At 42.1% G+C, this 13,622-nt stretch overlaps 1 protein-coding gene across 1 annotated transcript in view; it reads left to right on the top strand.

Moving 5' to 3' along the window:
• Positions 1 to 13,622, top strand: part of LOC120542726 (soluble guanylate cyclase 88E-like) — a 105,340-nt gene that overhangs the window by 78,221 nt on the left and 13,497 nt on the right. Inside the window, exons 14-16 of the mRNA XM_039775364.1 lie at positions 527 to 683; positions 2,476 to 2,585; positions 10,140 to 10,229. Of these exons, the coding sequence (XP_039631298.1) occupies positions 527 to 683; positions 2,476 to 2,585; positions 10,140 to 10,229 (357 nt within the window). The remainder of the gene's footprint in view (positions 1 to 526; positions 684 to 2,475; positions 2,586 to 10,139; positions 10,230 to 13,622) is intronic.

Below are 13,622 nucleotides of genomic sequence, written 5' to 3'. Positions count from 1 at the left end.
GCTTATGCTTGGTGCTGATTATTCCAGAAGTAACTAATTACAAGCACTTTAGCAAAAAAACATGTATTTTGCTTGTTTTGTGCCCGCGACTGGATAACAGATATTTAGATTTTGCAACATGATTAACAAAAGATTTCTTTTTCTATTTTTCATGGATGTTTTTCATATTGGTTGCTGTTGTACAGCTCTGATCACTATTGAATTCTGTTACATCATAAACTTCTTTCTTTTCATACTGAATGAAAATATGAGGGTAAAAGTTTTTCGAGGTCACCACTACAAAGTACATGGAGTAAGTAACACATAAAAAATAATTTTAGCGAAGTATTCCTCTTAACAGTATTTTTCTGTTGATGAGTAACAAAAGGCCAAGAAGTGACTGCTTTTTATAGGCACTCTATTTTTCAACTTTGAGTTTTATTTAGTTATAAGATGTTAAGCTAAAATGTTATTGCTCATTTTACCCGTGCCTTTTGTTAATTGTTAACACCTCAGATGTTGCATTTCACTTTATCTTTACCTGTAGGTTGAGACCATTGGTGATGCATACATGGTAGTAGCTGGTGCTCCAGAGAAAACAAAGTATCACGCTCATAACATCTGTGACATGGCACTGGACATGGTTCGTTCTATTGACCACCTTAAGGACCCTTCCACTGGCAACAACATTCAGATCCGAGTAGGTGAGTCCCAAGAAATCCACTCCTTCGTCTTCTTGGCTGCTGCTGTTAGGGGTCGCCACAGCGGTTCATCTTCTTCCATATCTTTCTGTCCTCGTCATCTTGTTCTGTCACACTCACTACCTGCATGTCTTCTCTCACCACATCCATAAACCTCCTCTTTGGCCTTCCTCTTCTCCTCTTACCTGGCAACTCTATCCTTAGTACCCTTCTCCCAATATACCCAGCATCTCTCCTCTGCACATGTATAAATCAATGCAATCTCACCTCTCTGACTTTGTCTCCCAACCGTCCCACCTGAGCTGGCCAGATTCTAATGTCCTCATTTCTAATTCTGTTCCAAGAATCTTTTTCTTTTGGCTGCTCCTGTTAGGGGTTGCCACAGCAGATCATCTTCTTCCATATCTTCCTGTACTTCATTCACCAGCATGTCCTCTCTCACCACATCCATAAACCTACACTTAGGCCTTCCTCTTCTGCTCTTGCCTGGAATCCTTCTCCCAATATTTCTTTGCACATGTCCAAACCAACACAATCTCACCTTTCTGACTTTGTCTCCCAACTGTCCCACCTGAGCTGGCCAGATTCTAATGTCCTCATTTCTAATTCTGTTCCAAGAATCTTTTTCTTTTGGCTGCTCCTGTTAGGGGTTGCTACAACGGGTCATCTTTTTCTGTCTCTTCCTCTTCTTGTCATCTTGCTCTGTCACCCCCATCACCAGCATGTCCTCTCTCACCACATCCATAAACCTTCTCTCAGGCCTTCCTCTTCTGCTCTTGCCTGGCCGCTCTATCCTTAGCATCCTTCTCCCAATATACCCAGCATCTCTCCTCTGCACATGTCCAAACCAACACAATCTCACCTCTCTGACTTTGTCTCCCAACCGTCCAACCTGAGCTGACCCTCTAATGTCCTCGTTTCTATTCCTGTCCATCCTCATCACACCCAATATAATCTTAGCATCTTTAACTCTGCCACCTCCAGCTCTGTCTCCTGCTTTCTGGTCAGTGCCACCGTCTCCAGCCCATATAACAGAGCTGGTCTCACTACCGTCCTGAAGACCTTCCCTTTCACTCTTGCTGATCTACAAATTAGGTTTGCAGACACTTTAAACATCATCCATCCATCCATCCATCCATTATCCAACCCGCTATACCCTAACTACAGGGTCACGGGGGTCTGCTGGCGCCAATCCCAGCCAACACAGGGCACAAGGCAGGAAACAGACCCCGGGGCAGGGCGCCAGCCCACCACAAACTTTAAGCATCATTTGAAGACTCATTCTTTAACTTTCTGTCTAATTGTTGATAATGGCTTTGATTTGGTAAGTATAACTCACTTGTTCAGAGCACTTCACTTGTTGCTGATTCATTTTGTAATGTTGTCCTGCAGCATTTGTTCCATAACAGTCCCCCAATCTGATGTTAACCTGTTTAGATAAATACTTCTGCTAAGTGAATAAATAAATATAAATGTAAAGGCCAGACCAGGGAGGTAGTTACAGTCTATTTCATGGTACACTAGCAAATTAGTGCACTGACCCCAGAATAAATAATAGTAGGCGATCAATGTTGAAACCTGCTTTTGAAGTCCACCCCTGCTGTTTGGCTTTGTGCTGAATTATTTTTCAATGTTGCGTACAAGGTAAAGCTGCCCGGCTACTCCCTCAGCACTATCTGGATTGTCCGTCAACAGAAAGTGAGATCGATGCCTGTAATGATCACTGATTTCTTTTTTTTTCAGGCAGGGCATGTATTGGATTACTAATACTGACTCGCTCGTGTCTCATATTTAGGAATCCATTCTGGGATGGTAGTTGCTGGTGTGGTGGGTCATAAAATGCCTCGATATGGGCTCTATGGGGATACAGTGCACACCGCCTCAGCAATGGAGAGCAATGGGAAAGTATGATGTCATATTTTCTTCTTTTTACTTTGCAACATTACAGTATTTATACCAAATTGTGGTAATGAATGAATCAATTATTTAAATGAATGCCATCCATCCATTATCCAACCTGCTATATCCTAACACAGGGTCACGGGGGTCCGCTGAAGCCAATCCCAGCCAACACAGGGCACAAGGCAGAAAACAAACCCCGGGCAGGGTGCCAGTCCACCGTAGGGCACACACCCACACACCAAGCACAATTTAGGATCGCCAGTGCACCTAACCTGCAAGTCCTTGGACTGTGGGAGGAAACTCACGCAGACACGGGGAGAACATGCAAACTCCACACAGGGAGGACCCAGGAGGTGAACCCGAGTCTCCTAACTGTGAGGTGGCAGCGCTACCCACTGCGCCACCATGCCACCCCTATTATTTAAATGAATGTGATTTTATAATTAACATAATTTTCTCACAACGGATTTAGATTTTTCTGGGGGCAGAGGCAATTTTGGCAGCAGCAGTCCATCACAGAGCCAACACTCATGCTTGCCCTGGGCCAGTTTGGAATTGTCATTCACCCTAACCAGCATGTCTTTGGCAATATGGCAAAAAAAAGCAGAGCACCTGGAGAAAAGACCATACAAGCATGGGAAGAGCAGGCAAACTTCACATGGTGAACAATCGGTTGTCTGCAACAATTTTGCAAGATTCAAAAGAATTTAAAATGAATTATTTGCAAACAGTTTGTCAGTAAAGTAAATTGTATAGTAGTCTAGGTGATGATCACAATATGGTGCTCCAGTGTGGACAACGTGAAGTGGTCTGGTGCAGGGTGGCATCCCGTCTCAGTATTTGTCCAGTTCCTTGGTTGGTATACACCACCAGTCAAAACTTTAGAAACACCCCAAAATGTTCATGTTTTTTAAAGAAATTGATACCATTTTTAATAACACCATTACATGATTCCTATTACCAACTCTCATATTGTTTAAGTTATGTGTTTAGTTATTATTTATTAGTTATCACATTCTTTTAACATTTATAAAGTATTGTATTATACTCATTTTATATTCTTCTTAAAGGCACAGTCATTGAAGCTGGACGAGTGAGCATTTCACAAAATATTGTACTCTGTGTATAATTTATCCATCCATCCATCATCCAACCCGCTATATCCTAACTACAGGGTCACGGGAGCCAACATAGGGCACAAGGTCAGGAAACAAACCCCAGGCAGGGTGCCAGCCCAACGCACGGCACACACATACACCCCAATTTAGGATTTAAGTCTTTGGACTGTGGGGGAAAACCCACACGGACACGGGGAGAACATGCCAACTGCACGCAGGGAGGACACGGGAAGCCAACCTGGGTCTCCTGTGAGGCAGCAGCGCTAACACTGTGCCACCGTGCCGCCCTGTATAATTTATCCATCCATCCACTATCCAACTTGCTATATCCTAACACAGGGTCATGGGAGCCAATTAGAATTAGAATTAGAATTAGAACAATCTAGACGAGAACAGGCCATTCAGCCCAACAAAGCTCGCCAGTCCTATCCACTTGCTTCCTCCAAGAAAACATCAAGTCGAGTTTTGAAAGTCCCTAACGTCTTACTGTCTACCACACTACTTGGTAACTTATTCCAAGTGTCTATCGTTCTTTGTGTAAAGAAAAACTTCCTAATGTTTGTGCGAAATTTACCCTTAACAAGTTTCCAACTGTGTCCCCGTGTTCTTGATGAGCTCATTTTAAAATACAAGTCTCGATCCACTGTACTAATTCCCTTCATAATTTTAAACACTTCAATCATGTCACCTCTTAATCTTCTTTTGCTTAAACTGTAAAGGCCCAGCTCTTTTAATCTTTCCTCATAATTCAACCCCTGTAGACCTGGAATCAGCCTAGTCGCTCTTCTCTGGACCTTTTCTAGTGCTGCTATGTCCTTTTGTAGCCTGGAGACCAAAACTGCACACAGTACTCAAGATGAGGCCTCACCAGTGCATTATAAAGGTTGAGCATAACCTCCTTGGACTTGTACTCCACAGATCGTGCTATATAACCTAACATTCTGTTAGCCTTCTTAATGGCTTCTGAACACTGTTTGGAAGTTGATAGCTTGGAGTCCACTATGACTCCTAAATCCTTCTCATAAGGTGTACTCTCGATTTTTCGACCGCCCATTGTGTATTCAAACCTAATATTTTTACTTCCTATGTGTAATACTTTACATTTACTGACATTAAATTTCATCTGCCACAAATCTGCCCAAGCCTGTATGCTATCCAAGTCCTTCTGTAATGATATAACGGATTCCAAATTATCTGCTAATCCACCTATCTTGGTATCATCTGCAAACTTAACCAGCTTGTTACTTATATTCCTATCTAAATCATTTATATATATTAAAAATAGCAGCGGCCCTAGCACTGACCCCTGTGGAACACCACTCTTAACATCGCCAGTTCTGATGAGGTTCCTCGCACCATCACCCTCTGCTTCCTGTGTCTGAGCCAATTCTGCACCCATCTAAAAACATCACCCTGAATTCCCACTTCTTTTAACTTGATGCCCAACCTCTCATGTGGCACCTTATCAAATGCTTTCTGAAAGTCCAGATAAATAATATCATAAGCTCCACTTTGATCGTATCCTTTTGTTGCCTCCTCATAGAATTCCAACATGTTAGTAAAACACGACCTCCCCTTCTGAACCCATGCTGACTGTTCAGAATAACTCCTGTCCTTGTCATGTGTTGCTCAATCTTATCCTTAATAATTCCTTCCATTAATTTTCCTGTGATGCTTGTTAAGCTTACTGGCCTATAGTTGCTTGGATCTGCCCTGTCACCCTTTTTATATAATGGGATGATATTTGCCATTTTCCAGTCCTTTGGAATCTCTCCAGTGCACAGTGACTTCCTAAAAATATGTGTCAAGGGTTTATATATGTACTCACTAGCCTCCTTAAGAACACGAGGATAAATATTATCTGGGCCTGGTGATTTGTTTGATTTCATCTTATTTAATCTGAGCAGCACTTCTCCCTCTACAATTTCCAAATCCCTCAGTACCTCCTTAGTAGTTGTGTTTACCTCTGGCAGGTTATCCACTTGCTCACTTGTAAACACCTCAGAAAAATGTAAGTTTAGGGCATCTGCTATTTCATTGTCTGTATCTTTTAATTCCCTTTACTATTCCTGATGAACTTGACCTCCTCCTTAACTGTTCTTTTACTACTAAAATACTGAAAGAATCTCTTGGGGTCTTCTTTCGCCTTATCTGCTATATTCCTCTCCAACTGTCTTTTAGCCTCTCTGATATCCTTCTTAATGGTTGCCCTCATTTTCTCATACGCGCTACGGTTCTCTTTGCAGTCATTAGTCTTATATGCCTTATACAGCAGTTTTTTCCTTTGCAACTTCTTTTTTAAATCTTTATTAATCCATCGTGGAGATTTTTTTAGTTTCCTATTACTTCCAAATTTAGGTATGTATCTGTCCTGCATTACATGTAAAACATTTTAAACCTGTTCCACTGCTCCTCGACTGTCTCCACATTTAAAAGCTTATCCCAGTCTATCCTACTTAGACTTTGTCGCATCTGCTCAAAATTAGCCCTACTAAAGTTCAACTTAACAATTTTAGTCTTTGCATCTGTACTCTTACAAAATACTGAGAATTGTATTACATTATGGTCACTTGACCCTAGTGGTTCAATCACCTCTACACCCTCAATTCTATCCTGATTATTACAGAATACTAAATCCAGATAGGCTTCACCCCTTGTTGGTGCTTTAACATGCTGTGTTAAAAAAAGTCTGATTACTTCTAAAACTCCTGCTCTTGTGCTCCTCCATCTGTAAGGTTATCCCAGTTAATATTTGGATAATTAAAGTCCCCATGACTATAATATCCCCTGTAAACTTGCCTTTTGATATTACTAAAAGATGTGTGTTGAAATTACTGTCTGAATTGGGTGGTCTATAACACACTCCTAAAATGAGACCTTTTTCCCTAATATTTTCCAGGCGAAGCCACATGTCCTCACTAAGATGGGGCTCATCATCCAACTGAAGATGACTTACATTTAATTCCTGTTTGGCATAAACAGCAACCCCACCTCCTTTTCTGTTCTGTCTATCCTTCCTAAAAATGTGTATCCCTCTATGTTACACTCATCCCCATCTTTGTTATTTAGCCAGGTTTCCGTTATTGCTATAATATCATAATTGTGCTCTGCTACATACAACTCCAACTCACTTACCTTATTTTTGATACTTCTAGCATTAAGGCAAGCTATTTTTAATGTGTTAATCCTTCTATCTTTACGTGTTTGCTTAAAATTTACATTACTATGCATTTTTATTTCTACACCATTGTTTGTTCTTCCATGTATAGATCTAAATCTGGCCTGTCCTAAACTCCCTGCCCCCCCATTCCCTAGTTTAAACAATCCTCGACTAGCCTACACATACGCCTCCCCAATACATTGGTGCCCCTCCGGTTCAGATGTAACCCGTCACGCGGAACAGGTCCCATCTGTTCCAAAAGGAGTCCCAATGCCCCATAAACCTATACCCTTCTACCCTGCACCAAGATTTGAGCCACGCGTTAAGCCTTCTAATCTCCTCAATCTTACCTGGACTGGCGTGGCACAGGCAGAACTTCGGAGAAGACTACCTTGTCAGTTCTGCTCCTCAGCTTGGTACCTAACTCTTTGAATTTGGATCGCAGAACTGACAGACTACCCTTATGTATGTCATTTGTTCCAACGTGGACAATGACAACTGGATCCACCCGCTCTGGCCAAGAGCCTATCCACCCTTCCAGGAGGTCTCCCACCTGTGCTCCCGGAAGGCAACACACCGTCCGAGACTCTCTCTCTCTGGAGCACACCTGCGCTTCAATCCCCCTAATGATTGAGTCCCCAACTATCACTACCTCTCTCTTTTTGGGAACTGGTTTTGAGGTGGCCCGTTGGGGCTCCTCAACCCTGCCTACCACCTCAGAATTATCAGAGTCACCGTCCAGCTCCGCCAGGACATGATAACGGTTAGACACTTCTAATTCTGGGGTTGATGCCGGACAGTGTGCACCCTTTACCTTACGCCTTGCGACCGTGACCCACCTATTCCTACCTGTCTGGTCTGGAATCTCCTCCAGCGCCACCTTAGGGGTGCACACTATCTCTAAAGGACACCTGGGCCAAGTCCGCCAATTCTCTATTACAACGCAGGTCAGCCAACTCCTCCTCCAGTTCAGCGACCCTGAGCTCGAGGTGCTGGATCAGCTGGCATCTCTTGCAGATGTAGCCCTCATAGACAACTGGCTCTTCCAAACCATCATCTAAAAAGTCCAACATCCAACAGGACTTGCATTGCACTGGCCTCATTATTAAAATTTGATTTGGGATTACTAAGCTGCCTTAACTATATATTTTTTTTTTCTTAAAATTAAATTTCTTCTTAACTTAAATGGTAACACTAAGATCTGCTACAGATATTTTACACCTTTTCCCCTTAAGCTCCTGTACTGTTCTCCCTCTCAGCTGCCTGCTGTTTGCCTTTCTATGAGGTTAACTTTACTTTTCTCTGTCTCTTCTAGCTTTGCGCTCTTCTTACTTATAAGCTCTTCACTCGCACTGTTTGTATTCCCCCGTATTAATGAACCAATACGCTGTCGCCCACTTAACTGTTCTGCCTCTGGACGCTAAGGACTGTTTAATCTAAAATAAACAAATAAATAAAACTTTACTACCTTATTTGCTCCTTGTGCCTGAACGGTATCTTAACGCAGGCCGCTTACCTGCGCACTACTGAGTTTCCACCTTTTACTGCTTTGAAGTCAGCCGCGGCCTTTTTTTCTTTTCCTTTAAACTAAGGAATCGCTGTTACGACGACGCGGTTATTTATTTACAAATGCCGATATCAGTTACTGCTGCTTTCTACCCTGCCGCCTCGATGCTAATTCAAATACAGATAACAAGAAAAGAACAAGTACAAATAACTTTTCCAAGCGCACTTCCAAACACCCAGCTACTTTTGCTCTTGTGCGGGCGAAAAAAAAAGCAAAAAAAAACCCTTCTAAAGGGAAAAAGCTTTAAAATTCCCACACGGTTCCTTAGAGGCAACCAAAACCCAAGTTTTTAAGAGCAAAATGTATTTTTTTAATGTAAATCTCAAACCACAGAACAAACCAACACTCTCAACAGACTCTAGCGTTTGCAAAGCACACGTCAGCACAAAGCACACGTGACTCTCAGCTTCTCCTTCCGTGACTCTCAGCTTCTCCTAAAAGAAATCCCAGTCAACACATTGTGCAAGGCAGGAAACAAACCCCGGGCAGGGTGCCAGCCCACTGCAGGGCACACACACTAGGGACAATTTAGAATTGCCAATGCACCTAACCTGCAGGTCTTTGGACTGTGGGTGGAAAGCCACTCAGACACGTGGAGAACATGCCAACTCCACACAGGGAGGACACGGGAAGCGAACCTGGGTCTCCTGTGAGGCAGCAGCGCTAACACTGTGCCACCCTGTATAATTTATCCATCCATCCACTATCCAATCCGCTATATCCTAACACAGGGTCATGGGAGCCAATCCCAGCCAACACATTGTGCAAAGCAGGAAACAAACCCCGGGCAGGGTGCCAGCCCACTGCAGGGCACACAAACACACACTAGGGACAATTTAGAATTGCCAATGCACCTAACCTGCAAGTCTTTGGTCTGTGGGAGGAAAGCCACGCAGACACGGGGAGAACATGCCAACTCCACACAGGGAGGACACGGGAAGTGAACCCGAGTCTCCTAACTGCGAGGCAATAGCGCTACCCACTGCGCCACCGTGCTGCCCTGTATAATATAAAATTGAAATACAGCCAAGACATCACTAGTGTTTCTAATGGCTATTACTGCTTAAATTGTCTGATATTTATTTAATTTATTATTCACATACGACTGCAAAGCCTCATTTTTAGCAGTGCCCTAGGGCTTGTCCTTAATTAGTGATGTTTAAATGCTAATTGATTACTAGAGAAGCCTTTGTAATTGCATTAGCACCACTGAAGCCTGTTACTGTATTTTATTTGCAGCTTGTTATTATTTTAAAATCAACTTAACAGGGTCTTGATAATTAAACAGGTTTTAATTTCTGTCAAAAAGTGAAACTTTCTGGGTGTTTCCAAACTTTTGAGTGGTAGTGGAGTTGTGCCAGGGGCATTGCCCAGGCTGTGGACCAACACTTTACGTACTGAATACTGTCATAGTCCAAGTACATTATTTTTCCCCTTTGGGGACCCAAAATTAATGATCCATTCTCTAAAACCTGCCATCATTTACATGTTTTTGATGATGTTCCTTTTTGATTTTACCTTCCTGCACTTCACAAATAGTATCAGTGTTACTGTATATACTACTTCCAAGCAGAAGTTACCTGAAAGTCAAACTGTTTTGTTAAAAGCATTGACTTCACATCAAACTGTAAATTACAGTAAACTTACAGGTTGTATTTTTTTTAATATAATTCAGTACTCCATGTGTAACTTGTCAATCTGTTGTGTTGTAGGAGATGCACATCCAATTAAGCAGTGCCACATACGAACATCTTAAAGGGAGCCATTTTATTTTTGAACGTCGAGGAACTATCACCATAAAGGTAAACCGTTGAAGCAGAACCAGGGATTTGGAATGAGGGAATGTGATACTGTGTGGGCTGCTATCTACGTAGAGCTTGCATGTCAGCTGGGCAGTTATTTGAAAGAAAAAAAAAGAGTGAAGTCTAATGGGTTTAGGAAAGGCAGAGGAAAAGGAAAGCACAAGCTGATGAAGTACAATAAAGAGATCTACAATGGCGGAAAGCAAAACACTTTTTATGTTGGAGCTTCATTTTTTGACTGAAGACAGTATGCAGCAGATGGATTCTTTTGTTGTCTTGTGTTAAGAGGATTGCTTAACTAAAAATAAATGAAATACCATTTGTGGCAAACTAAAGTAAATCGTCAATTATGAAATAATCACATGAGAAAGTATGGTAAAATGCACTGACTGAGCAAAATATTAGACATTTGTACCCATGAAATTATCTAATCAGCTAATGATGTGGCCGCAGCACAATGTATTGACCCATGCAGGAGCTTCAGTTAATGTTCACATCAAACACCAGCAAGGGGAACAAATGTGATTAGTTATTTCAACTGTAGCCTGATTGTTGGTCCCATACAAGCTGGTCTGAATATTTCTGTTTCTGTAGTCCCCTTGGGTTTTTCACACACAACAGCCATTAAAGTTTACTCAAATTGGTTTGAAAAACACACCACACCATTCACTGAGTGGCAGTTCTGCACTTAAAAATGGCCTGTTGATGAGAGCAGTCAAACGAGAATGAACAAAGTGGTGTGAGCTCACAGAAAGGCAGCGGTAGCTCAGTTAATCGCTCTCTACAACTGTAGTGAGCAGATACGCATCTCAGAATGCACGAAACGCCGAACCTTGCGCAAAATGTTGAACGTTGAGGCAGATGGGTCCCACTTCTGTCAGCGAAGAACTTAAAGCTGAGGCCGCAGTGGGTACAGGTTCACCAAAAGTGGACCTCTGAAGACTGGAATACCACAGTCTGGTCTGATGAATCTCAAATTCTGCTGAGGCCAACAGATGGTAGGGTCTAGGATCATGGACCCCGTGATCATCAGAGGTGACTGTGCAGAGGGTACAGACCTATAAATACCTGGGAGTGCAGCTGGATGATAAATTGGACTGGACTGCCAATACTGATGCTCTGTGTAAGAGAAGACAGAGCTGACTATACTTTCTTAGAAGGCTGACATCCTTCAACATCTGCAATAAGATGCTGCAGATGTTCTGTCAGACGGTTGTGGTGAGTGCCCTCTTCTACGTGGTGGTGTGCTGGGGAGGCAGCATAAAGAAGAGGGACGCCTCACGCCTGGACAAACTGGTGAGGAAAGCAGGCTCTATTGTACGCACAGAGCTGGACAGTTTAACATCTGTGGCAGAGCGACGGGCGCTGAGCAGACTCCTGTCAATCATGGAGAATCCACTGCATCCACTGAACAGGATCATCTCCAGACAGAGGAGCAGCTTTAGTGACAGACTGCTGTCACCGTCCTGCTCCACTGACAGACTGAGGAGATCATTCAGACTCCACACTATGCGACTCTTCAGTTCCACCCGGGGGGGTAAACATTAATATTATACAAAGTTACTGTCTATTATACCTGCATTGTTATCACTCTTTAATTTAATATTGTTCTTTATCAGTATGCTATCTATCTATCTATCTATCTATCTATCTATCTATCTATCTATCTATCTATCTATCTATCTATCTATCTATCTAACTATCTATCTGTTATAATGCCTTTCACATCTATCTACCTATCTAAATTTGCCATCAACTTCATGAATCCAAGCATCAAATCTGCCTTGTATCAAAAGTCCAGGATGATAATGATGACGATGACGATGATGATGGTGGTGGCATAATAGCATGGGGAATGTTTTCTTGGAATGTCTTGGGCCTATTAACACCAATCAGTTGAATGTGTGTATCTTTTCATCTCCCAAATTTACCGATATTCTATTGGTTACTTCCATGCCACGAAACAAAAGTCATCTCAAACTGGTTTCATCAACATGAATGATGAGTTCAGTGATCTTTAGTGGCCTTCCCAGTCACCAGATCTGAATTCAATAGAACACTTTTTGGACGTGGTGGGAAAGAAGGTTTGCAGCATAAAATGTACAGCGGACAAATCTGCAGAAATTGTGTAGTGCAATCCTGTCAACATGGACCTGAATCTCAAAGGAATGTTTCCAACATCTTGTGGAATCCACGTGTGATGGTGTGGGTCCCGCTCCAGGCTCCCTCTTCTTATTTTTAGGAGCCTCTTCAACCCCACACTGTTGATAACGTAACTGAATGAGCGTGGCAGATGGGGACAAAACACACCAGGCAACGAGATGGTGCAAAAGTGTCCCAAGTGCTTATATTAAACAATTAAAATAAAAAGTTGATGTCCATTAAAGTGCAGTGTTTCCAAAAAAAAAGAAAGTTCAATAAATAGTCCATAAAAACAGTAAAGACCATGAGATAAAAAAAAAATTTAAAGGAAGACTAAAATCGGTGTCACGGCGAGCGGGTCATTGTTCTTCTCCCAACGTGGACGAGTCCAACACTACACCCTCTTGATCTCCCCAGCTCTCCCATAGCTCACGATACTGGAGGAGACATCAGAAGACACGGTCCTCTCCATCCTGACTCCGGTCTTGGTTGCCTCCGCGAGAGCCGATTATTTATTTAAATTGGTGCCAATCAGCCAGGGACCTCACTTTACCACACCATGCCATGGGAAATTGAAGCTGTTTTGTCAGGGTAAGGAGGGTCTACCCAGTATTAGTATAGTGGTCTTAGTTACTTTGCTTAGTGAGTGTATATAAAGGCATCATTAAATTATAAACTAAACACATAAATTAAGGGGCAGAGTGGTGGCTCTGAGGCTAAGGATCTGCGCTGGTATCCCAAAGGCTGCCAGTTTGAATCCCCGTCACTGCCAGAAGAGATCCTTCTCTGCTGGGCCCTTAACCTTCAATTGCTCCAGGGGGTGCTGAACAATGGCTGACCCTGCACTCTGACCCCAAGGGATATACAAATAAAGATGTAATTTCCTTTGGGATTAATAAAGTAAAATAAATAAATAAAAGTCATATAAAGTCAAAGTTGCTATTTTACATTTAATTATTGCAGGTCTTATTTCAAAATGGCATTATTTTTTAAACACCATTTTTATTTAACAATGAAACTTTACCAGATGACACATTTTCAAATATCAGTTTTAACATCTGCGCTGTTTATTTCAGAATGCGTTTTTCATAACTGTTTCATAACTTGTCAATCACTTCTTCCTATCTATTCCTATTGGCTAATCATTTGCGATTTATTAAATTTGTCTGATTGTAATGCTGTAGGCTACCAAAGATCTTATAAACTATTTTTTCTTTTTCCATTCAAACTTGCAAAACCATTGATGCAGTA

Source organism: Polypterus senegalus, chromosome 13 (assembly GCF_016835505.1).
Source record: "Polypterus senegalus isolate Bchr_013 chromosome 13, ASM1683550v1, whole genome shotgun sequence".
NCBI lineage: Eukaryota > Metazoa > Chordata > Cladistia > Polypteriformes > Polypteridae > Polypterus > Polypterus senegalus.
This window is presented reverse-complemented; position numbering and strand designations above follow the sequence as displayed.